Below are 26630 nucleotides of genomic sequence, written 5' to 3'. Positions count from 1 at the left end.
ACCAAATGAATGTTTTATTGGAGTACGGCTAAAAAGACCTGCATTGGTATCTGAATAGTTTTTGTCCAGAGATCATATTTGCTGTTTGTGTTTACATTGTAATGAACTATTTTAGGATAAAAACCCAGGAGGTACATTTTACAAAAACATAGGGCAATGGGAGGCACCACAGAGAAGCAACAGGGTGTGGTGGAAAGCATGTGAGTTTTGGAATCAAATGGATTTGGACTGCTGTGCTTTGAAATGCTATGTTCTGCAAAAAGACTTGTGCAAAAATGCTCATAACAGCTTTATTTATAATAGCCCAAACAAAACAACCCAGGTGCCCATCAGTAGGAAAATGGATAAATAAACTGTGATATATTTACCCATGGAATACTAGTCAGCAATAAGCAGAATAATCTACTAATACACACAAAGATATGGATGAATGTCAAAATTATGGTCAGTGAAAGAAGCCTTACACAGGAGTATATACTCTTTGATTCTATTCTATGAGGAGCTAGACCAGGGAAGGTTAACCCATGTGGAGAAAATCAGAACACTGGTTGCTTCTAGGGGTTTTGATGGGAAGTTACTCAGAAAAGACATAAAGGGACTTATTGGATGATAGTCATGTTCTGTAACTTAGTAGAGGTTTGGAGTGGACATATGTATGTGCGTCTCTGAATTTATATAATGTTACACGTGGGGTTTGTGCATATTGTTGTATGTAAAATGTCTCAAAGAAAAAGAAAGAACCTAAACAATTATTGGACTCTAGTTAATGACACATATACTAAAGTATTTCAACCTACTTTAAAATGTATAAAATCTAAAATGAATCCATGGATGGATAGAGGGATTAAAATCCAGACACACAGGAGAAAGAGCAAGCATAGTAAAATGTTGATTATAGAATCTAGGTTTTCCTAGATTGAAAATTTTCAGGATGAAATATTGGGAAGTGGTTTTGTGTGTTTGTTTGTTTTGATCTGTGACATGTTTCATAAACCTCTCAGTTTCAATTTCTGCCAAATGAAGGCAGTAGTCTTTACTTCACAAAGTTGTTGCAAGGTTTAAGAAAAATCATCATAAAAATAGACCTGGAGGATACCCAGCAGAGGTCCACAGCCTTGTGATGCTCCTTACCTTCTTCTTCATCTCCTCTTATTTGCCTTGTCAGTTTATAAGCCGTAATGTACAGTTTGGAATTTGGTAGCATTACCTATGAGCAGGTGGTCTGAAAAGCTGGTTGCTGTTGTTTAATCGCTAAGTCATGTCTGACTCTTTTGCAACCCCATGGAATATAGTCTTTCAGATTCCTTTGTCCATGGGATTTCCTAACAAGAATATTGGAATAGGGTGCCATTTCCTTCTCCAGGGCATCTTCCCCACCCAGGGACAAAACCCCCATCTCCTGCATTGACAGGTGAATTCTTTACCACTGAGTCATCAAGGAAGCCCAGTCTGAAATGGTATGTAGCAAAATTATTGGAATTATGGGAGATGAACTGTCCATCTGTTGATTATATCTTCCTTAAGTGGAGGAACAGTTTTTAATGATAGTAGTGGCTCAAATTCCATTAAAGAGGGACAGCCTGTGGCGATACTTGCTTTAAAGAGAGTCCCAAAAAAGAAAAAAAGGACAAAGTGTTACAGAAAGTAGTCAAAGGGGTTTTTAAACACTACATAGTTAATCAGGTCACTAAGAGCCCATATGTGGGCAGTCGCTTATTTAACATGTATTTATTGAGGGTTTGCTGCATGTCTGGCACTATGCTTAGAGCTAGGGACACAGAGATGAACGAATGCTCAGGATAGACATAGGGGCTTGCCCTCATGGAGCTTACATTCTAGTCATGCTAAAGTTAGTTGGATTTACAGGAATCAGTCTGTCATCCAGCAAATATTTACTGTGTATTCACTCTGTGCCAGGAACTTGGAATGTCCATAGTGAACCAAACAGACACAGTCCGCTGTCACAGAGCCTGTGATCTAGCAGAAAAAAAGGAAGGCTGAATCAAACTGCTGTATGTGACTATAATGAAACTGTCACATGGTAAGTGTACAAAATACTATGAAGGAGAAGTACAGTGTTCTTCAGGAAATTTTGTCAGAAGAATATTTCCCATTAGTCTGGGAGAAAAGGCTTTTTCTCCTAGACTTTGTTCTGTTTAAAAGAGAGAAGTGAGCAGAGGACAGGGCTGGGGAGAACCCGTGGCCCCCGCTGGGTCAACAGCGAAATAAAGAACAGGGTCAGAGGCACCGGCAGCAACGTGGCAGTCACGTTGTGTTCTACTCCTTTGCACGTCTCCTTGGTTTCTGCCCTAGGAGATCCCGTGTGGTTCGGCTACAGAAAGCAAACTGAGAATTGCTGAATTGCTCTTCACCATAGTAAGGGATTCTGGAATTAGGTTTATCTTCTACTTGGTCAAAGACTACAGAAAACACCCCCAAAACATCCATGGTGCCAGGAAGCTGCTGGAGACACGGGGCCTGAGATCATTAAACAAAAGCAATTATACAGCTGATCCATCGCAAGAACATGTCCCAGCCGAGGTCATCAATTCCCAGCAGAGAGAAGAAAGAAGCCAAGAGACTACCAAGAGCTGATTAGAATACGTGTGTCTTGAAGATAAAAAAAAAAAAAAAACAACTGTTGCTCCTACAATGATAACACATCCTGGGAACAAATGCAAGCCACAGCATCACCGCACCACACATTCTATAGTGGGGACAGGCTGATCTGTTGGAGTCTGAACCACTCACCTCTGAATCGGAAGGGGGCTGGGCTACACTCGAATAACTGCCATTTTCCAGCACTAGCAGCTGACATATAAGAGGTGCATAATAAACACTAGTTGGATCAACACAGGTTTGTTTCCATTTGCTGCCTGATTCTCTGAAGAAAAAGAAATACATGGAAACATCTAACGATAAGCAAAGGAAATGTATAAATCATAAGTTAATTTAGGGTCAGTTCCTCCCTTAAACAGCTATGCATAAATAAACTGGATTATCTTGCTGTAACCCCAGGGTGCAAAAAGTCCAAAGAATCTGTGCATTCTGACTTTGCCTACGCTGGGTCTCAGGCCTCCATTTGTCTGACAAGCCTTGGAGAGAGTGAATATGTATGGTGTTTACCTAGGGTAGCATCAGGTTGAAACAATGGCTATGCTTCATGCTTTGTTGACTTCCCTAAGTGTCATGACTCTTGGAATAACAGTCTTGCAGAAACATTGACACATTTTCCTTTCTGGTGTGTCTCTGCATAAATTGTTCCTTCCTCTGCAAGATTAACTAATACCATCTGTGAGTATTCCAGGCCCTCCCTCAGCTTGCGCTTGGATCTGCCTGTTTCTTTTCTCTGCCTCTTTTCAAAGGTGCAGACAGAGGAGAGCTCCCCACTACCGAAGGGCCAAACACTGTCAGAGCTCAGGTTCCCAAGCCTTGAAATCCTTTGCTTCCAACTCTGCATCTGCAGGCAAAAACAATCCTCGGGAGATTCGGCCCTCCCACCGCCTGTGATAGGCTGCTTGGAATAGCAACGGCGTGTGTCACCGAAAAGGGCAAAGCTTTCGGAAATAGAAACAAAGTTGGTCACAAATCAAATTGGCTTTGCTCGAAGTTTTTTTTTTTTTTCTTCCCCACCTTTCTTTAGCATGCAACCATGGGGAAAGTGACCGCTCGTGTCAGCTGGGAAAGTCGGGGCGGTTTGGTGCCCAGGGAACGGCTGTAACTTCTACGTGACCATGGTACCTGTTGAAAACGCAGAGGGCCCCAGTCTGCTGAAACCGAAGGGGCGAGCGGCGGAGGCTGATGGCAGCGACAGAGCCAGCGGCGGCCCGCATCCTCCCTGGGCGCGAGGTAAAGCGAGGCAGCCTGGCCGGGGGACCGCGAGAGGAGCGCGCTGGACGCGTGTCTCACTCGTGTGCGTGCGTGTGCGTGTGTGTGTCCACGTGAGCGTGCAAGGTGCCTGGAGACAAGGGGGCAGGATCTGGTGGGAGAAGCGACAAGGAGCCCTAATGTGAAGACTGAAGTCTCACTCCTCCTAAGCCGGGTCCCCTCCTCTTTGGGGGCTGTATCAGGGATAAATCTCCTTCCTTTGGAGAAATTGACTGGCAAGATAATCGCGCCGATGAAGACACCCCCACACACCCCCACATACACACATTTTTTTTTTCATTTCTTGTCACACATGAATAATCTGTAACAATTGGACATTCTAACCACCATTTTAAAAACCAGCATTTTAAGGAGGCTTCCTAAAATTATTAGTTACATAATCAATAAATTCAACTTTGCTTTTAAGTGCCCAGCGTCTTTTTGTAATGAATTTGAGCCTTGTTTGCAGTCTAAAACGTCTGCTTACTTGCTCCTGCTTTCTTTAAAACTGGCATGTTAGACTGAGGTTTGTTTAATACTTTTCCTTCTGGAGATGAAATTTGGAAAAGTTTTCATTCATTTCAGTTAACTTTGCTAAACCATATTCACTTCCATATTAACAATTTTCACAAACACACTGCCCACATTTAGTTGCCTCTTCTGATCAGTTAGTATTCAAAGGAATAGCAACTCATTGTAATCTGAAATGAAATCAAACACAAATAATACCCCCTTCCCCTGCTTCTCTCAGCTCTGCTCCCTCTAATCTTATAATACATTCCCAGGCCATATATTAGAATTTCATGAATAATCCAAACCACCAAATAAATACAAAAAGCATTTATCTTTCACCTTGGGATGGAGCTGTATACTTATTTTTTTTTAACAATTGTTATTTTAAAATAATTTTGTTTTACTTTGATTTATGTATTGCATGCAGAGTGTTAGTTCCCCAGTTCCCTGGCAAAGCCTTAACCACTGGACCTCCAGGGGAAGTCCCCTGTATGCTTAGGTTTGCCTGGTGGGATTGTCTGATCTTGGAATTCAATCCTCATTGGAACTGAAGCACCAAGCGACCCCTCCTCATAAATGGAGAAGCTCTCCTTCTCCCCTGCCCTCCAGCTCAGCCCTCTCTAGCTTCCCTCCTTCTAGTCAAGAATTAATATCTGGGGTCCCTTACACTACGGCCCAGTCCTCTCTTCAGCAGAGCTGCCACTTTCTCTAAGTGTGATCTAAGTCCAAGAACAAACAAAAGAAACTTGTATTGGGGAGTAGAGAAAGAGTGGCGAAGTTCTCTCTGAATTCTCGCAAGATTGAGCTGGAGGGTGAGTTGAGGTGGTAATAGCGACAAAAGCATTTAACTATATAGAGTCAGTGATAAATGTCACAAAGAAGTTGAAAATAAACTTTATGCTGGAGGGGCTTCCATGGTAACAATCAAAAATGGACTATTTCATTTTGATATGTCTTTGAAAGCATAGTGTCCTTTTAATAGGTCAGATTGTCCAAGTTCACAATGGAAAGCAAGTATGTGTGTTTCTAAAGATTGAACACACACAATTTTCAGTTTAAAGTACAACTGTAAACTGTTGAATAGAAACACTAAATGAATAAACACCATCAATTGTCTTTTACATTTAACTTTAAATGAATCTTTATCATGTAGAAGAAGAAACTTAAATGCTTTTCTTAACTCCTTAATGAATATAGCTTTGATGGGTGCTATATGCAGCTTGTATTTAGACAAATACAAACCTTATTATTATTTTCATAAATTTTCCTAAATTGTCTTCGACACTCTTGGTACCCAAAGGCAATTATAATGAACACATAGTATGGACTTGTTCAGCTGTTTTGACAAGTTAGTTCACCTCTTCTATTGGGGTTGTATTTTTGTCTGATTTACAAAGATGTCAAATGAAATATTTGACAAAAACTTCTTTCAACTTCTTTATATTTTAAACTTCCATAGCTTCATGCAGGAAACTTCAAGTATTTAAAATATGCTTAATAATTATCCTTCTTTTCCTGCATTTGAAGGTAGCAAGTTGTTCTATATTCCTAGATGAAAACAATGTGCAAAGAGGAATGAGTTATAAACCCAGGATGAGGTAATTAAAGCATTTGAGATACTGAAAATTGAAACAAAACAAAAACCCAGTGATTGCACCCCTTAATGCTATTGTGCATAGTGAGAAGGGTTGGCAGATTCTCCTTGGCCAAACCCTCTAAACTGGAAGGAATGCTTTGTTCCAGTGGCCAGAAGCTAATGACTTTAAATTCATTTTCAAGAAGCTATGGCTTAAATGGGTACATTTTTAGTAAACATTTCAGCTTTCATAGACATGTTATAATTGACCTTGTAGGGCAAGGTTGAGCTCAATTTGCAATCTTGGTGCTTAAAGCCAGCAACAGATATAGATGAGGCGAGAAACATGGATGGCTAGAGCACCTCACACAAGGAGAGCAGGAGTCCAGATGTGTGGCTGGCCCAAGTTCAGGGGGTGGCTGAGCAAAGTGGACCCTGGCAGCCTGGGGCCCAGCGGGGCCTGCTCCTTCCTCTCAGCTGCTGCGTCTCCCAGGCTCCTCTAAGTCATGATTCAACAACTGGCTGGGAAGAGGGTTTCCTTAAGTCCCCCATTATCCCACTCTCTCCGCCTTTCCCACTCAGATCTGCCCAAAAGGCCAGAAACAGAACAATACTCGTTGTGTGAGTGCACGTTTTCCACACCGCAGACCCAACTGCCCAATGTGCTGGAGCCCAGATCGCTGGAGCTAGGCTCATCGGGTCAGCGACCCTGACTGCACTTCATCCCCTCCCAGACCCTTCTAAACCTGAGCTGCCGCAGTCCCGCAGTCTGAGATGTAAGAAATGCACACCTCTGCTACCGAGGTGACTGCGCTATGGCAGTTGTCCTCAAACATGTTTAAATCTGTGGACTCGTTTCTGCAAATGGAGTCTGAGGAGCTGGTCAGTGTGTGAGACGGGTGAATGTGGCACTTCTTTAGAGGAAAGGGGAGATGTGTGGAGAGAAGGACCTGTGGCCTGGCTGCTTCTCTGCTCCCCTCGCATCCCCTGGGGCCCTGAGCCGGCTCCTGGGTCAGGATCACATTAGCAAACCTCAGGTCCATAGCTGCTCTGGTTATGCAGGTCACGTTTTTGAGGTTGGGGCATATTTACTGTGCTCCTACTATGAGCCTCGGGCTCTCAGAATTAGCCTAAACGGGTCCCTCTTGAATTGAGTCGGGCTTGGCCTTCTCAGGCTTCCTCAGACAGCCCAAAGGGAAGTTTACTTGTAAGATAGACTGAGCAGACTTTGGGGAATAGACTTGTTTTCAGGGAAGAGAAGATCAGACTGACCACCTTGACCTGATAACAGAGCTTTGACTGTGAGACCAACGTTGGGAAGTTACTTTGGGAAGACCCAGACCTTGACCATTCCCATTTTCCCAGGCTTTCCACATATTAAAAAGTGACATCTGAAACTAATACAATAGTATAAATCAACTATACCTTTTAAAAAGCAGGGGATTTTTTTTAGTAAACCATATACAGTATATATGTATCAAAAGAAAAAGTGACAAAGCCTGAGACAAAGCTTGTGCTTTGAAAAACATGTGTATCTAACAAATAAATGGCAGTTACAACAGCAAAAAACAAAAAAGTTGTGTATGGCTTGATATTCCCAAGGAAATGGCAGAATTTATAGACATCTGAATTTAGGAGGGACTATAGATGCTTTTTTCTGAAAACAAGACCAAATTTAAAGATAACCGTCTTCTCTTTCTCTTCAATCAGCTTATCTTTGGGTCTGTACATTTAACCTCACTTGGAAATCATATCAAACATCTAAATTTGAGGGGCTTTGTGACAGTGAGACCTGGGTAAATGGCTTCTCCGGGACTTGTGGTGGTGGTTTAAATCGTGTCCGACGCTTTGTGACCCCATGGACTGTATGTAGCTCCTCTGTCTGTAGGATTTCCCAGGTAAGGGAGAAACCTCTAGACAAATATGGCGGAAGCTGTTCCACTGCCAACTCTGGGTGGGTGTTTAACTCACATAGCAGGGACCTTTTTCCCTTTAATGTCATGTCACCCCGAGAGGTTGGGGAAGATTGCCGCTTGTCACAAACCACCTCTAGGCTGCCGCCACAGCAGCAGACATTCATTAATGACAGCCTGTGGTGGCAGAGCTTGGCAGACAAGGCCAGGCCAAGGAGCCTCCAACAGTGCCCCTGACCTGGAGGGCCTGAAATTAGCCTGTGGATACCAGCGTGCCCAAGCAGGTTTAAAGGCGATGTCTATTTTGACATCGGTACCTTGCACCAGTACCTTGGTGCAATTGTTAGATATTTTCAACATCACCCTTCTGCTAGTAAGATTGCCGACAGGACCCGAGTGACTGAGTTCTTAGGAACAAGCCTGGAAGGACCCTACTGGGAGCCCTCAGGTATATTTTTTATGTATTCTCTAGGGTGTACTTTTTAGTGGTCTAGACTCCGAAGTAGCTGAGAAAAACAGAACTCAAAATACAATGAGTCCACTCTGGAGGCGACTATGGAAAATAATTTACATATATGTATTAAAGGTGAATCAGCCCATTTTAAAATGCAGTTTTTAATTGCTAGAGATGTGTGGGATGATATTTTGTCACTGAAGAATAGTTAGTTCTTTTTTAAAAGTTGGTTAATTTTTGGCTATGCTGGGTCTTCCTTGTTCTGTGCAAGCTTTCTCTAGTTGTGTTAAGTCGGGGCTACTCTGCCGTGCGGTGCCCCAGTTTCTCACTGCGGTCGCTCCTCTTGTTGCGGAGCACAGGCATTTAAATCGAATGGAATTGGGGCTCCCAAATTCAGCTTTTTCTCAGGAACAGCCTTCCCCAGGTGGACGAGTTAGCGAATAAAATAAGGCAATGAACGAAAGTCACCCAGAAGTACGCCAGGTCATGGTGTGAGAAAGGAGAAAAGTTGAAACAGGCTGCTTTCCAAGCAGCTATTTGGCCAAGCACCAAATGAGAACAATTCCCTACCCCTTCTTCCCTCAGAAAGTACCCAACCTCGGGAAATTCCAAAGCAGTCCAGTGGTTAGGCCTCTGTGTTTTCACTGCTGAGGGCCTGGGTTCAATCACTGACCAGGGAAATAGGACCCACAGGCAGTATGGCAAAAAAAAAAGAAAAGAAAAAAAGACATAGAACCTAAAATCCCTCCAAGCATTTCCAAGCTGAAACATTGAGCCAAATATACTACCTTTATAGTAAACATAAAGTCATATGAGGTTTTTTTTCCTATTTTATTTTTTCTATCTTGGCTCCTTGGTAAAGCTGTTTTTCCTGTATCACAGCATGCTCATTTATGCATTTGCTAAATGGTTATGCTCCAGTGATATACTAATTTTTCTATACGATTTAGGTGGAAGTGATGAAACTAAAATAATTTATCACATTATTCTTACTTTAGGAACTTTCATTTTTTTGGGGAACTTTCATTTTTTTTGACTGTGACTCACTTTATACTGTTGTGCTGAATTATCGGGGAGAAAAATGCAATCTTTTGACTTTTAGGAATATTTTCTTTCCCCTTAAGAAAATCAAGTATTATTTAAACTGTAGAATTGTGCATCCCTTGGAAGTAATCTCCAACCAGGCCATCCTAAAGGAAATCAGTCCTGAATATTCATTGGAAGGACTGATGCTGAAGCTGAAGCTCCAATACTTTGGCCACCTGATGCGAAGAACTGACACATTTGAAAAGACTCGGATGCTGGGAAAGATTGAAGGTGGGAGGAGAAGGGGATGACAGAGGATGAGACGGTTGGATGGCATCACCGGCTCAATGGACATGAGTTTGAGTAAACTCCGGGAGTTGGTGATGACAGGGAGGCCTGGCGTGCTGCAGTCCATGGGGTCACAAAGAGCAGGACGTGACTGAGCAACTGAACCGAACTGAACTGGAAGTAATTGTTTCTCAAAAACAATCATGACGAAGGTCTGACTGCCATTATTAGGCTCTGTGGCTATTAGCTGCATCCATATTATTTTATTTATATTATTGTTATTTTATAATGTGTTGCCCCTGTATGCACTTGTTTCCACACCCTTTGTGCAAGTTTATGAGCCATGCGCAATGCTAATTTATATATGGCATCTCAGCCTCAGATGTGCAAGGCTTTTTGAGAATAAAAGAGGGACTTTCCTGGTGGTCCAGTGATTAAGACACCGCCCTTCCGCTGCAGGGGCCATAAGTTCAGTCTCTGGTTGGGGCACTAAAGATCTCACATGCCTTGTGGCATGGCCAATGAAATAAAATAGAGATGATAAATAAAGAATAGGGGGGAAAGTTGTAATTTTAATCAGTTAGTATTGTGAAAGAACATCCCTAGCTAATGAATGTTTCATTTCTATTGGGAAACAAAATTGTAGAAAACTCAAGGCAAAATCACAAGAAGAATTTTTCAGGATTTAAGTCCCATTGTATAGGTATTGCCAAAAATAAAGGGATTCAGGAATGTATGAAAAGGCAGAATTGTTATGCTGGAAGCAAGGTATCATGTTACTTCCTTCGCTATCAGTAAGAGACTGTTTCAAAGTTTTACTTACTTGTTAGGGAGATTTCACTCCATAGATTCAGACTAGACAAATCTTTATTGAATGATTATTGTGGGTAATTCAATGAGGTAACATTACCCTTAGTTGACAGATAAGGAAACTGAAGCTAAGAGATCAAAAGCTAACAGTTACCAAGCACTTACTAGTGTGCACCAGCTACTTTTCTATTTCATTGATTCTCATAACTTTATGAGGTATGTGATATTATTGTCTTTACTTTAGGACACAGAGGAACAGAAAGATTAAACTAGATATGTCGGAGCCTAGCTGCTAACTAACCAAGTACTCTGATTCCAAACTGTACCTTCAGCGTTAAGCCGAGGTACCTCCGGGAGAAAAGCAAAGTGATTGCTCCATGTAGCATGGATAACAGCCTAGAGATCTAAACCTCAGTGTTATAAATCTCTGGTGGCTCAGACGGTAAAGAATCAGCCTGCAATGCAGGAGACCTGGGTTTGATCCCTGGGTCAGAAAGATCCTTGGAGAAGGGAATGGCTACCCACTCCAGGATTCTTGCCTGGAGAATTCCACAGACAGAGGAACCTGGCGGGCTACAGTCCATGGGGTCACATAGAGTCAGACACGGCTGAGCAACTAACACTTTCACTTTTCACATTCTAAATCCACGCCAGGGTTTTGCACTTGAACAATAATACCATCCAACACTGATGTCTCTACTTTCCGCTCTGTTCCGTGATCTGATCTGTGAATTTGGGTACCCATCACACTTGATTCAGAACTTCATTGCGTTTCATTTTAGCTAGTTCCCTAATTTTCCATATGATATGTCTTTTTCTATAAGATTATACATTTCTGGATTAAAATATATATTCTTGAACCTGTCAGATCTCTGAGCTAACTGTTTAGAAAATACCGTATAGCTCCTATGAGGTAGGAACTGTGCCTTTTCCTCTGTGTTGCCGTCAGGGATTGTGTGCATATGGCATTAGTGCCGCTATCTTGTAGCCTCGGAAATGTGTCAACACGGTGCTCCATACGCCCGCCTTGCTGACTGCACTGACCGTCCAGATGAACCTGTCTGCCCTCTGTGTCCAAAATGGTACTGCCACGGAGTACATGCTTAATTGTTAAATCAGTGAATGAGTGAAGTGTTTGTTGAGCTAAACTAAAGCCCATTCTAATTCTGCAATAGTTATTGACTATCTCTGTGTAAGAGGTACAGTGCAAGATACTTCAGTGTAAAAATAAAAATATCTAAAGTATTATCTGGGTCCATAAGTTTTACCAACTCATCAGAGAGATAAGAATCTAAATAATGACAATCATTTAGCAAATATTAAGCATGTCCTAGAATCAGACATGATGCTAGAACCTGGGTCCAATGGTAAACCAGAGACATCTGTGCAATGCAGATGCATATTACCAATGGGTGATGAGAGAGACGAGATCAAGAAACGTAGACAGGAGGAGGTGACGAGACACATATGCCTTGGTAGTGCACAGGGGATCCTAGAAGACAGTATGGCTAAGCTGAGTCAAGAGAGTATCACTGAGGCCAATAAGTTTACAGAGAACATTCTAAGCAGAGAAAATAGCTTGTATATGAATTTGGAGAAGAAAGAATGGCACATTCAGGGAACTACAAATATGTTTGTCTGATGGAAGCACAGAGTTCAAAGAAGGAGAAAGAGGGTTATGAAAGAATCTGAAGATGTTAAGTAGGGACATGTCATGAAACCTTTGTGTGATAAGTAACATGACAGAAAGAATTATTAGGAAAAGATCTTATTGGTTTACAGAAATCAAGAAAAGTTTCTGAAAGTGATGATAGTGGTGACAGAATTAGGGGGTCTTGGAAAACTCTTCCTGCATGCCTCTAAACCCTTACCATCCTTTTATTTTTTATTTTTGGTTGCACCGCAGTTTGTGGTGCAACCAAGATTAAACATGGGGCCTTTGGCAGTGAAAATAAATAGTCCTAACCACTAGACCACCAGGAAAGTCCCACTATTCTTTTAACAGTTAAACAAAAATAGCTCCAGCTCCCATAAAGTTGAAGTCACATGCTTCTTTATTCCCCAGCTCTCTGCCCGTGCTCAAACACACACAGTATACTGGTGTACATTAGGAGTCTTAGGATCAGAAAGTGGTTTCTGATCACTTTTTACACCAACTTCCTATTTACCCTGGTTTCTTGCCCTTCGCTTCCCAGAGCTGGTCTTTTCTCTTATCCCTCTTCTAGTCCATGCGTGGATCACAATCCTTTCCTTCACATACTCAAATCCTGTTCTCTCAAGTTCTTCATAGATTCTTACTGACAATTTGAAGAGGGCTATAGTGCAATTAAATATTAGGTGGACCCATTCATACAATTCTCCTGTCAAATCCACCTTAGGGACTTTCTTGTCAACCAATTTTTGCTAGAAGCTACAAACCTCTTGTACTATTTTTCTCTTATCTTCATTCCTCATCCTTACCCATCCTCCACAAGTTGACAAAATCTCCTGACCTTTTTTTTCATCTGTCTTACTTCTGGGTTCTGTTGGCCATTCTTTCTTGAGCTCTCTCTCTCTCTCTGTCTCTCTCTCTCACACACACACAAATTCATGCTTCTTAGCATTTTCTCCCTTTCTCCCTCTCCCTCCCATGGCTCACCTGTGTGTTACCAACATGACCCATGGCCTTTTCCCTTAACCCTGAGATAGCCATCCAGGTATTCATTTTTAGCAAATAAAGTGCTCTTCCTAAGAACTTTACATCCACAAGCTTTACAATATTATTTTCTCCCCATTCATTTCCTTAATTAAAGAATTTTTAAAGCACTGAGGATGACTTTCAACCATTTTTGAGTCCCTGGAATCCTTTTTAAATAGAAAAACAATTTCAAATTCTCACATAATAGTTTTAACAGTTTTACATTTAATGATTAGAAAATGGCAGGCAGCTACTCTGCATTCACTCACACTTTGAATTAAAACCTTTTACTTCATCACATCTATGTATATGTATGGAATCTTGAAGGACAAATGTGTATGTTACTATTTTTCCTAATGTTTAGTGAGCATTGATGGGAAGAAGATCCTTTTTGAAGACTTTATCAGTTTTCAGATGTCCTTCACTCACCACAGTTCACGCAGATTGAGAATCTCCTTTCTGGAGATGTCAGAGGTCTCTGGGTAAATGGCTGCTAGTTTGTTCTCCAGATTCACCCCCTCTTAACTGTATATTGAAAATCCTCTTGAAAAGATGGAAAGAGATGCAAAATTGCAATAACTTTAAAGCCAGGTATACTTATCAGTGGGTTAGAACTTGTGCTGCACTCAGCTGCTCAATTGTGTCCGATTCTGCCTCCCCATGGACTGTAGCCCGCCAGCCTCATCTGTCCATGGGATTTTCCAGGCAAGGATACTGGAGTGGGTTGCCTTGTCTTCCTCCAGGGGGTCTTCCCCACCCTGGGATTGAACCCACTTCTGCTGTGGCTCCTGCATTGCACACAAATTCTTTACTGCTGAGCCACTGGAGAAGCCCAATGTATAAAACAGGGAGTAATATTTTAGTTTTCCACAAACTGTCACTGAGCATCCCTACTGAGAGAATTTTCATCGATCAAAGGATGATATCTCCACAGACCTCTTGGAGCTGCCTTTTTGAGACGGTCAGAAGGCTTTGCTCCATAGTATAATTCTTCCCACCCTATCCTATCACCATCTCTTCCCATTCTATATCTCTTAGCAGCTACAATTTCTAAGACTTCAGCAACTCTGGCTAGACAAATGAAGGACAGTGGTATTATAGAATGTGAAAATCAGTGTTAAGAAGAGACAAAGCTCAGATGAGCCACTGGAGTGGTACATTCTAGAAGTTGTAGTTTCACATGTACTGTTTTTGACAAGCAAAAAAAGAAAGTTTGCTTTATACAATGCAGAGATGTTATCCCCCGTTCACAATCAGGGGACCAAAAAATAGAAGGAAAAAAATTCCTTTCTCAGGTCAGTGGGGTCACACCAGAAAAATAACTTACAGACATCAGAAATGTGGCTAGCATCTGTGCACATTAACTGCTCCTTCAAGTCTAACTAAGAACATTTCCAACTGCAGCTGGGTGGTTAGAGTAAGGTGTGTCAGACACCGAAAACGTAATTGCTATCCCAACTTCCTTTTTATTTCTTTTCTTTTCCAACGGGGAACTAGAAGATTCAGATACTTATTCTGTCTTGCAGCCAAGTTTGACTATGGAACCCACTGGTTCTGGTCAGTGAGACATGAGGATAAGTCTTTGTGGGGAGGTAAAAAGTTATCCTCAACCTTTTTAGGGCCTGTGACTGAGTCCAGAAATTAAACCAACAAAGACAGATGAACACAAAAGCATCCATATTTAATTAATGTAAGTTTTATGTGACATGGAAACCTTCGTAAGGAAATAAAAGCTCAAATAAATGATTAAGCTTGAGTATTTTTATGCTTGATTTGTCATGAGAATATGACAGGAGTATGAGGTAAGTGTAGTAAACCAGCGGAAAAACTTAGCAAGTGTCTTCATTCAAATCCTTCTTGGTGCCCCTTTGCTTTCTGAGATAAGGATGTTCTTTTCCTCCGGGTATAACAGAAAGTACCTCTCACATGAAATATTCAACATGCCAAGATGGTGTCTTTTGGGTTAGCATGTTGTGAATGCCATCATCTTTCAGGGTTCTTCTGGAAAGTTCCCTCCATGATAAAAGGAAAGAGGCACGTGGGGATAACCCCTTGCCCTGAGCCTTCTCCATTGTGCATCTGGTTGTGAGAGCGTCTCATGCCTGGAGCTGTGACAGCCACCTGTACATGTGGTGACAGATTGGAGACAAAAGCCAACCCCCTGTGCAGGCAGGGACAGACGGATGGGTAGGGTGTGAATCCTTGGAGACACCAAATTCAACTTGGTCTTCTCACAAACTAAACAATAAATGCCCTTGTTTTTCAGGTTTTTGGTTTCCTACAGTCAAAAATATCATAACTGATTTGGGGGCTGGGTAAAGAGAATGTGGCAAGCCAGTTACTGTCAAGTACATTTTTAAATACAAAGGCAAAACATGCATTCTGAGATTTCTCTTTACAGGACATACATATATTTTGGACAGTATCTGATTTCTGTTTTCTATAATTTTTTTTAAAAAATGGACTCTGGGGGGGAAAAATGAGATGCAGGACAACAGCTGGTGATAAGAGTAAATTGAGGTGAAGATGGAGCTAGTTGAGATCAGAGATGCAGATAGACCTAATAGGAAAGGTGTGAAGTGTCAGAGTCTAAAACTGCAAAAGCAGAATTATTATCTGAAATCTGTGATGTGGAAGATAAATAAGAGAAGCTATTAGAAATGCACATTTAAAGAAAGGACAAGAAGATAGAGATGAAAGAGAAAAGAATATGAAACAGGAGATAGATCCACTCTACCCCCACCCACGGTAAGCAATTCAAGTTGGGTCCTTGTAGACACGAACTCCAAAATATCAATAGGAGGACAACTGAGAGAGGAACTTGGGCCCTGTCCAGATAAGAAATGAGAGACCACATATTTCTCTATTTCTAAAATGGAAGGACTGAACCTGTTGGTCCCAGGCCTCCTTGGACTGTTCAATCGCTAAGTCATGTCCAACTCTTTGTGACCCCGTGGACTGCAGCACACCAGGCTTCCATGTCCTTCACTATCTCCCAGAGTTTGCTCAAACTTGTGTCTGTTGAGTCGGTGAGTAATCTAACCACCTCATCCTCTGTCGCCCCCGTCCCCTCCTGCTCTCAATCTTTCCAAGCATCAGGGTCTTTTCCAATGAATCGGTTCTTCCCATCAGCGGCCGAAGTCCTTCCTGGACTAAAATGGTCTTAGTTGCAGAGGCGTGAAAAAGCTAAGGCAATTAGTAGCTTCATAGTTGCACGACTTAGCAACTAAACAACAAGAAGTTGCACCAGTCAGGATCATAATTAAATCATCCAGTGTGGGCAGAGAAGTTTAATAAATTCCAAGAGTGAAGGTGAGAACAAAGAAGACAATAATTATCTAAATCTACCAGAGCATCTCGATTAATCTGCAAGTAGATTGGAGTACCAGAAGGCAAAAGGAAGACAGTGGCTACAGGTACTTAGCCAGAGGCTAAGAAGTCTTTTTGTCCCTTCTGAATAAGAGCTTCAAGTCTTGGAGTGGCTCACTCATCCACCTGGAATTTTCAGGAATTTTCACCTGGGTCCCCCTGATCCTGTGGAGATTTGGAGAAAGGGGCGGATTCACAGGGATGGCTGGAATGTGGGTCTTCAGGTTCCTGTAACGTATCAGTGGAGACAGGTTTAATCCTAGACAGATGAACCCGGCTGAGGACATCCTGGAGTTTAACTGCTGTGGAGGTGCTCAGAAAGACTGGTAAGAACCTTCCGTTTTGAGAGAAGCTGGTCGCTGGGGACTCTATTTTCGAGGTTTTTCAGGGTTTACAACAGGGGGCCTGGGACTCTCATCTGGAGTGGGTTACACTCTGTTGCTCTATTCTTGTATTGCCCTCTGGACCTGGCCTAGGTTTATAATGTATTTAAGTTGAGCCTGGGTTTCTGGGTCAGTTAACATGTCCAGAGTAAGGAATGGCCTTCCGAATATCATTTCAAAATGGCTTAACTTGGTGGTTGCTTTAGGAGCTGCCCTGACCCTTAAGAGGGCTATTGGCCGCAGGTGATGCCATGACTCTTGACATTTCCTGATGGAGTTTGCCCAGGATTTTCTTTAGCCTGTTCCACTTCTCCTGAGGACTGAGGTCTCCAGGATGAATGGAGGTGGTATTTATTTCCTAAAGCCTGTGAAAGCTGTTAAGTGACCTGTGCAACTGAAGGCCCATTGTCACTCTGGAGGTGATGGGGCAATCCAAATCTAAGAATAATTTCCTCTAGGAGAGCCTTAGCCACTTCAGTTGCCTTCTCTGGTCTAGTAGGGGAAAGCCTCTGTCCATCCAGTAAAAGTATCTATAAAGACTAATAAGTATTTGAAGTCCTGGAAAGAGGGCATCTGAGTGAAATCTATTAACTTAGCTAGTCCTGTCTCCTGGGTAAGTCCCACCACACTGGACTGGGCTTAAGAGGGGGAGGCTTGAGGTTATCTCCTGGATTATGGGTGGCACAGAGGGCACAGGCTCAAGTAACTCTTTTAATCATCTCTGGGAGCCTTTTCCCTGTAAAAAAAAAAAAAAAAAAAGTCAGAAGACTATCATAGACATTGCATCTCTCCCCAGATGGAGAGAATCATGTAGCCCTTTAATAATTTTTTCATTGGTCAGAGAGATATATGAGCAACTTCTGACCTATATACAACGAGCCATCTGTTCCTTAAGGTCCCCCCTCTGTCTTGGGCCCAGATCTCTCCTAAAGTCCAGTGCCTGGGTATAACGTTAAAAGGGATAAGGGATGGGATTAATGCCTTTTCAGTTACGGGTATCTGGGCTGCTTCCTTTGCTTTCTGATCTGCCCCGTCGTTTCCTTGGGAAATTTGAGAAGTTCCCTTCTGATACCTGCTGCTGTGGATGACTGCTGCCTGTTTTGGTTTTTGAGCCATCTCTATGAGATGTAAAATCTTAGCCCCACATTTTATAGGGGAATTTGTTGCATTTAGAAGTTTTCTCTCTTTCCAGGTAGCTGCATGGGCATGTAAGACACGGAAGGCATATCTTGAATCTGTACATAGATTCACAGTCTTTCCTTCCCCCAGGGTTAAGGCTCAGGTTAGCTCTGTCAGTGACGCTGTGGGTGCTCGCGATGGCATACCCTGCCCTCTTGACTCCCTCTTTAATGAAATTGCTGCCATCAGTAAAACCAGTCTTCCTTTTTTTCCTATGGCTTCATCTGCTGGGTCAGACCTGCAGGCACAGATTCGATCAAGGGTTTTGAGACAAGAACGTGTTAGCTCTGGGCTTTCGGCAGGCATTAAGGAACGAGATTAAGAGGACGGCAAGTTTTGAAGGTTAGCTCTGGGAAGTCAAAGAGCAAAGCCTGGTACTTGATAAGGCAGCCTTCAGTTAACCAATGGTGGCCTTTTATCTCTAGGATCCCTTGCACTTGAGGGGTCTGGCCTTCCGTTGCTGTCCAAAGGTAAGCTTGTTAACATCTTCCACTAATAAAGCTGTGGCAGCTACTGCCCAGAGGCCCCCAGGCCAGCCTCAACCACAGAGTCTAGTTGTTTGGAAAAGTCTCCTATAGGCTGAAGAACTTCTCCTAGCTTCTGTGTAAGGACCCCCAGAGCTGTCTCCTGCTTTTCAGCCATGTAGAAGGTGAATGGCTTCTTCAAATTGGGAAGCCTGAGAGTGGGGCCTCTGGTGAGGCCCTACTTGATATCATTAAAAGTCTTTTCCTGTTCTCTGTTCCAAAGTAACAGTTCTGTATCTGGTCCTTAAACGGCTTCATACAGGGGCTTAGCCATAAGCCTGAATCCTAGAATCCGAATTCTACAAAATCCTAACATGCTGCAAAAGACAGAGATTTATTTTCCTTTGCCTTTGAAATACTTAGGCCTAACATAGCCTGTTTTCTATCTGGATATAACTGCATACTTCCAGCGTTTATTATATATCCCAGATAGTTAACTTGTTGTTTTCAGATTGATGCCTTTGTCTGAGAGACTCTCTAACTCTGGATCCCGAGGAAATGAAGGACTTCAATGATATTTTGATCTGAGCCTCCATGGAGGGACTACATACTAATAGGTCATCCATGTACTGTAACAGAGCACCCTTTTTAAGGTGTATTTCCCTTATTTCCTTTCCAAAAGTCTGGGCAAAAAAGTGTTCGGTTCGGTTCAGTTCAGTTGCTCAATTATGTCCAACTCTGTGACTCCATGGACTGCAGCACGCCAGGCCTCCCTGTCCATCACCAACTCCTGGAGTCCACCCAAACTCACGTCCATTGAGTCAGTGATGCCATCCAACCATCTCATCCTCTTTCGTCCCCTTCTCCTCCTGCCCTCAATCTTTCCCAGCATCAGGGTCTTTTCAAATGAGTCAGCTCTTCACATCAGGTGGCCAAAGTATTGAAGTTTCAGCTTCAACATCAGTCCTTTCAGTGAACACTCAGGACTGATCTCCTTTAGAATGGACTGGTTGGATTTCCTTGCAGCCCAAGGGACTCTCAAGAGTCTTCTCCAACACCACAGTTCAAAAGCATCAATTCTTCAGTGCTCAGCTTTCTTTATAGTCCAACTCTCACGTCCTTACATGACTACTGGAAAAACCATAGCTTTGACCAGATGGACCTCTGCTGTCCTGAAACTCCTGAGGCAATATTGTCCAGGTATATTGTTGCCTTTGGCCTGAGTCGAGGTTAATCCGCTCAAAGGCAAACAGATATTGTGATGATGGATGAATTGGGATGCAAAAAAGACATTCTCGAGATCCAGCACAGTAAACCATTTAGCATCCTCAGGGATCTGGGCTAATACGTTGTAAGGCTGGCCGTGAAGGGAGTATGGGGATCATTACACAGTGGTGACGCATTTACTGCTCTGAGGTCTTGTCCCATCATATATCCCCCATTTGGCTTAACAACTGGCAGAGGAGGAATATTGCATGGAGACTGTCAGGGCAGCAAGGTTTCTTAAGACTTTATCCGTGATGGGTTGTAAACCCTTCTTCACTTCCAACTTTATGAAGTGTTGTTAGGATAGGCAGGTTCTGGTCCAAGACTAATTCTTACAGATGGAGCATTTATGGAGCTTCCAGGGTTTCCTTTGTCCCATGTTGAAGGAGCCGCTGCTTGTAGAATATGACTGGGATGGAGACCTTGCTCCTGTGACTGGTCTGTGTCACAGGCAAGATGAGAAGCTGCTCAGGGCCTCCTAACTGGAGTATTGCCTGAGGGAGCTCAGATCTCTCCCCCGCAGAGGGTGGGACCCTTAGATATAGCTAACAGGACACGTGAAATCAACCACTGCTCACACTTGCAAGTGAGAGGCCCTGTAAAGGCATGGCCATGAGGCTTTCTGTCCACCCCAGTCACAGTACAGCTTGTGGAGGAAAGAGGTCCAGTGTGAATTTATTTATTCACTTAACAGATGTTTATTGAAGACTGCTCCTGTGCCAAAGACTAGAGGTGAGAATACGGATGTTAGGGAAAGGAGAGTTCTTGCCTCAGAGTCTTCCTGTGAGAGGGGAAGACAAACAGGTCAATAACTAAGTGACTTACTAATATGCCTTCATATGTCTGGAACCCCATATTCTGTGCACAGTGGGGGCCCAGAAGGGTCGAGGGTGGGGTAGCAGAAGGTGACAGAACAGGCCAGGCACCCTGGGGGTGGTGGCACTTGAAATGACTCTTGAGTGATGGGTCAGGATTACAGGTGTTCGGGAAGGAGGAGCTGGGAGCAGGGAGAACGCAGATGCAAGGCCATTTGGGGGCCCCTGCAAGTGTTTCTCAAGCCAAACATGAAGTAGAAGGTCTTTTCAATGTGTGAAGCCTTCACAGTTGGTCAAGCTGCATAATGACTTGGCCGCCTGCCAAAAACAGAACCTGTGTGTGCACGCTTTCTAGTCTGTTGTCGAAGTCAGTCTTCCGGCAAGCGTCTTGTTGTGTGTTCCATTGCGTATTTATGATATAATAGGCACATGGGGAAGAAAAGGAGAGAAGAAAATGGGCACAGAGTCAGATATTGTGAAAGATGGAGTGTTGCGGGTGCAAGCCAGTTAAAGTTGTGGTTTCGTCTGAGTCACCGTGAGTGGCAGACAATGTGGCTATTGTTGTGGAAGTGGCTGCAGCCGCCTCGCCTGTGGGAGTTGGCCGTCCTTTGTGCCAGGGATGTGGGTCTCAGTGCTCATTTGCATAAAGCCTCTGGGTTGTGATCACATCTTTAATAGGAACAGTTTTACTTGATTATCTTATTAAGGAATTATCCTTGCTCCAAAGGAACACAATTGGTCTATTAATAACAAAGCGGCCAGACTCAGAGGGTAGGCATGACCCAGCAGCCTGTGGGTACCAGTTAGAAGTTTCTAGATAATTTCTACTTCTGTGATGTCCACGAAAGGCTGAGAATCCCCTACAGCACCTTTAGGGGGACACAGGGATATAGAGAAGGGCTCTTGTGAAGCAAATCCATGGGCAGAATGGCCAGGAATGCTAAACTTCACCATGAACTGGAAGTGCGGACTGACTTCAGGGCTGGATGTTTGTTGAAAAGGCTCTAATTATGATTCCTCACCCTCCTCTCTCCTTCAGCGCTGGCTGCTTCTCCTCTGTCCACCCGACTCTGTCCTGTCCCAGACTCTGCCATTCATGATTAAGCAGCCATTCTCTCTCTTTCCTCCTGGTCTCTGTCAGATTTTGGGGGAAAGTCATCTCTGCTTTCTGGCATCCATAGGGTAGCATCCTGCTTCTATCACCAGCAACCAAAAGGTAGATACAGAAAAAAACAAAACAAAAACAAAAAAACCCACTCTATGTCTTTCTTCATTTTATGTATATGGTAAAGTAGCACCAGGAAAATTTCCCATGGGGGAAGTCCTAAGGTGTCACAGGGTTGAGATCCTGGAAGACGTGGGGACTAGCCTTCCACCCTAAATTAAAACTCCAAATGTTGAATGGGCAGCTTCAGGACCATAATGGACCTCAGCAGTAATAAGCAGAATGGGGAAACTAGTTCGGGGCGGTAACCCTTAAAGCATATAACAAGGAAGATATACTCTTCAAATAACATTCTGACAATGAAGACCTTAGCTTAATTCTGTAGCGTATAACCTGTGTTGGTATCCCCTCACCCATGTGAGAATAGGGTCATGGAGTGCAAAAAAATTTTTTTAATAATTTATTTAATTTATTTATCTATGGCTGTGCTGGGTCTTCATGGCTCAGGGGCTTTTTTCTAGTTGTAGTGAGCAGGGGCTACTGTCTCGTTGCAGTGCTCAGGCTTCTGGTTGCAGAGCTTGGGCTCCAGGGTGTGCGGGCTTCAACAGTTGCAGCTCCCAGGCTCTAGAACACAGGATCAATAGGTGTAGCGTGCAAGCTTAGTTGCTCCACGGCATGTGGGATCTTCCCAGATCAAGGATTGAACCTGTGTCTCCCGCATGGGCAGGCAGATTCTTTACCAATGAGCCAACAGGGAAGCCCGGGATGCAGCTGTTGAAGGCAAATTGCCAAATAAATAGGTGATTGTTCAGTCACTAAGCTGTCTCCAACTTTTTTCGACCCCATGGACTGCAGCATGCCAAGCTTCTCTGTCCATCACCGACTCCCAGAGCTTGCTCAAACTCATGTCCATAGAGTTGGTGATGCCATCCAACCATCTCATCCTCTGTTATCCCCTTCTCCTCCCGCCTTCAATCTTTCCCAGCATCAGAGTCTTTTTCCAATGAGTAAGTTCTTCGCTTCAGGTGGCCAAAGTATGGGAGTTTCAGCTTCAGCATCAGCCCTTCCAATGAATATTCAGGATTGATTTCTTTTAGGATTGATTGGTTTGATCTCTTTGCAGTCCAAGGGACTCTCAAGTATCTTCTCCAACACCAGAATTCAAAAAGCATCACTTCTTTGGTGGGACAGCCAGGGCCTAGGGCATGTCATCCAGCTACGATGAGTGGTTGAAGGGCATGTCCCTGCCAGCGAGGGCCTGATGAAATGTGGTCCACTGAGACGGAAATGGAAGAGCACCTCAGTATTCTTGTGCCAAGAACCCCATGCACAGTATGAAAAGATAGATCGATCGATAGATAATATTGTGATATATAATTTTTAAAAACTTGTGATTTTGTACAGATAATTTTTTATCAGTTCATATGGAGGCAATTTTATTATATCTCTGAAGAATCGTACTCAGCACTAGCTGCTGGATATCAAGAGGGCCGTTGAAAAACTGGGATGGTTTCTAGACCCTTTGCACACACCCTGGTCTGTCAGTGTCCTATGAACCCTGAATAAAAGAACGAGGCATATGAAGTTAAGTCCAGAAAGCTGAAGAAACAGCTACGCCTCTGTTCTGTCAGGAGCCTTTCCCCCCAGACCACAAGAAGCTGGGCTTGGGACTTGTACCTTCCTCCAGCCGCTTTCCCCCTTACTCCACCACTCCATCTCTCTCTAAAGTAGAATAGCAGAGCATCAAGGAGTATCTTGATGTATCTCAAAGGGTCTTTCTTTCTATAGGGAAGCACTGATTCCCATCCAACAAGAGGGAGAAACTAAGGGAGGGGAAGGAGGAGGACCATGTGGCAAAGACATTTTCTGCTACTCACCCAGCTCTGGCATCTCTTCCCCCAAGTCCTTGACTCAGTACTTTCACGCAGCTCTCTGTCCCTCTAAATCCCCTCTGAGGGGCTTTATGCAACCTGCTCCCCAGGTGTATCACTCTCCAGAATCACAAATTGGAGAATTTATTTCTCCAATCTAAATGTTGGAGATGAATCGCCAAAGCACACACCCTAACCCACACGTCAGACTTAGATAAAATGAACAATGACAAGAAGAGATACAAAGCAATACAATATTCTTATCCGAATAAGGAAAATCTGACCCAAATCTCCTTTCGGTAGAAGAATTTGTAGCTGAGAATTTTAAGATTATGTGGGAAAATAATTTATGTGGAACTTGAGGGCATGAGAGTGCTGTAAAGTGATTTTGCACATGAAAATTAAGAGACATGATAAATAATAGAGATATCACTAGAATGTTAAGTTTCTTGGGGGGCAAGAACCACATTTGTTTTATTTCATTGTGTTACATATAAAGAGATAACACCTGCTGTGTAGGGATTTTACATATTTGGTTTCCGATTAGCTGGACAAGTTGCTGAGGTAGTTTCATTTTAAACGTTTGTGTTCACAATGCTCATACATCAACTTTATTTTATTGTGGATTATTGCATTTTTATTTGCTCCTCCATCTAAATAATTGATGCTTTTTACATTTTATTTTTGGAGTCTCTCATTTTCCTTATGCCATCAGGATCCCAGAGATGTGAAATACCTTGGATACTTGTTGGGGGGAAGTGGTTTCAGATTACCTTTATTTGACCTGCTCCTTTCACCAAAGCTGAACAGCATTTTTAAACCACAACTCCTACTCCAGAATGGCACAATCTCAGCCCTAGCTCAGCCTGTGTTAATTGTGTGTCCAAGTACACATTTCTAGTCCATTTCACGCATATCTCAGTTCTGCTGCTTCTCCGTTGCCTTTGCTGTCGTCTCCTCTTCTGAATGCTGGTGTTCCCTACATCCTCGTCTTTCGTCCTGCCTCTCCTGTTCCTCTGTTCTGTCTCCCTAAGTGATCTCACCCATTCCCATGGCTTTAAATATCACATACACATTGCTGAATCCCCAATACTTCTCTCCAGGCTTGACTTGTCTCTTAAGTTCCAAATCTGTATACTCATTCCGCTACCTGATATTTTAATCTGAACATCTTAGAGGGAAAACAAACATTTTAGCAAGTCTAACGTGGGACTTCTGATTTCCGCTTCTCCTTTCACCCGCACCCACAGCCAGGTCCCCTGATCTTCTGCCCTAGGTCAGTCTACTGCCTGCATAGTATAACATGTAAGTCCGTGTATAGGGCACTATTATAAAATCACCCAACCGACTGTTCAAACCAGGGAGCCATCTTGGATTCTGATCCACTTCCTTACCCTCCAAACACCAATTCATGAGCAAATGTCATCATTTTTACCTTCAGATTAACTCTTGAATTTGTCTGCTTGTCATCATTTCCATTCCCCACACTCAAATGCAAGCTAGCACTGTTTCCTGTCAACACTAAGGTTACAAACCACCCTCCCCTGCTACAAGTCTTGCCCCTTGAAGTCTCCACACAAAAGCAAGAAGCTCAGAATGCCTTCCCTTTTACTGGTCAGTAGGCATGCCCCCTCTGTACTGGGAATACAATACAAATGGTCACTGTGGTCTGCCAGGCCCAGCATGGAGGATACCTGCCCTCTGCACCTACCCATGTTCACTGACACACATCCCCTTGGCCTCCCTCTCCAAGCCCAGGCTGTGCTCCGTACATCCTGGCATCTGATGGTGCCTAAAACATGACCTAAGCTTCCCTGTGCTCAGACCTTGGAAGCTGCTGCTTCCTCTGCCTGCAGTACTCTTTCCTGGCTTTTTGTGTTTTTTTTTTTTTGTTTGTTTGTTTCCTTACTGTTGTGACAAGTTGTTGTGTTCAGTCCCTAAACCATGTTCAACTCTTTGCAACCCCATGGACTGCAGCACGCCAGGTTTCCCTGTCCTCTGCTATATCTCAAAGTTTGCTCAAATTCATGTGCATTACATCAGTGATGCTATTCTAACCATCTCTTCTGCTGCCCCCTTCTCCTTTTGCCTTTAATCGTTCCCAGCATCAGGGTCTTTTCCAATGAATTGGCTCTTTGCATCAGGTGCCCAAAGTAAATTACAGACATGTAACAAACCCCTGTGTATCTACCGCTGAAAATTAATGACTTAACATTTTGCCTGTTAACATGAATTTGATCAAACTCTGGGAGATAGTGGAGGATAGACAAGCCTGGCGTGCTACAGTCCATCGGGTCACAAAGAGTTGGACGTGACTTAATGACACAACAACATTTTGCCGTTTTCCCTCAGTTGTTAACCTCAAAAGAATGGAACAATATAAAGCTCCTTTTGTTCTTCTTCCCCACCCCTTCTTTCTGACCCAGCCCTGATTTTGTGAAGGCACTCACACCCTGGTCTTTCCCATCACCCTCTTGTGCAGCAAAAGCCAGGGGTGGCTGGATTTTGGCCAGGGGAACAGGAGGGCAGGTTTTCCCAGCTGCTGTGCTTCATTTTTCCCCAGATTCCACACTCTACAGACTGAGGCCCTTCCAGAGACTGCTTCCCTCAGTATCCTGCCCTCAGGGTTTGCCTTAGACAGCGTAGGACCTGAATTTCCAGGCTCTCTGAATTTCCGATCTAACACCAAGGCAGGAACAAAACCGTGTTCTTGCTTGTTCAGTCCCCATCATCTGTCATCTGCTTATCTCACGTACGGGTCTGCTCAAAACGAAAACCAACATCACATCACACACACACACACACAAAACCGTGTAAATGTCTCCACGCCCTCCTCCCCGAAAATGAAAGAAAAAAGATTTTTCCTTCTTTATCTAATCATGTTTTGGTTAGTGTATTATTTGACTATAATTATATGTGTTTATGGTTCTCCCTAGTTGCCCAGCTGGTAAAGAATCAGCCTGCAATGCAGGAGACCTGGGTTCGATCCCTGGG

The 26630-nt window shown here is 43.3% G+C and overlaps 1 protein-coding gene across 1 annotated transcript in view; it reads left to right on the top strand.

The window, feature by feature from the left end:
• Nucleotides 1-3572: 3572 nt before the first annotated feature.
• The window catches only part of SLC2A12 (solute carrier family 2 member 12), a 59644-nt gene continuing 36586 nt past the window's right edge, over nucleotides 3573-26630 (top strand). Inside the window, exon 1 of the mRNA XM_061130423.1 lies at nucleotides 3573-3849. Coding sequence (XP_060986406.1) covers nucleotides 3735-3849 — 115 coding nt within the window. The 5' untranslated portion in view covers nucleotides 3573-3734. The remainder of the gene's footprint in view (nucleotides 3850-26630) is intronic.

This window comes from Dama dama, chromosome 26 (genome assembly GCF_033118175.1).
Source record: "Dama dama isolate Ldn47 chromosome 26, ASM3311817v1, whole genome shotgun sequence".
NCBI classification, from domain to species: domain Eukaryota; kingdom Metazoa; phylum Chordata; class Mammalia; order Artiodactyla; family Cervidae; genus Dama; species Dama dama.
Note: the sequence above shows the minus strand (reverse complement) of the source record. Positions and strands in the feature narration are given on the sequence as shown.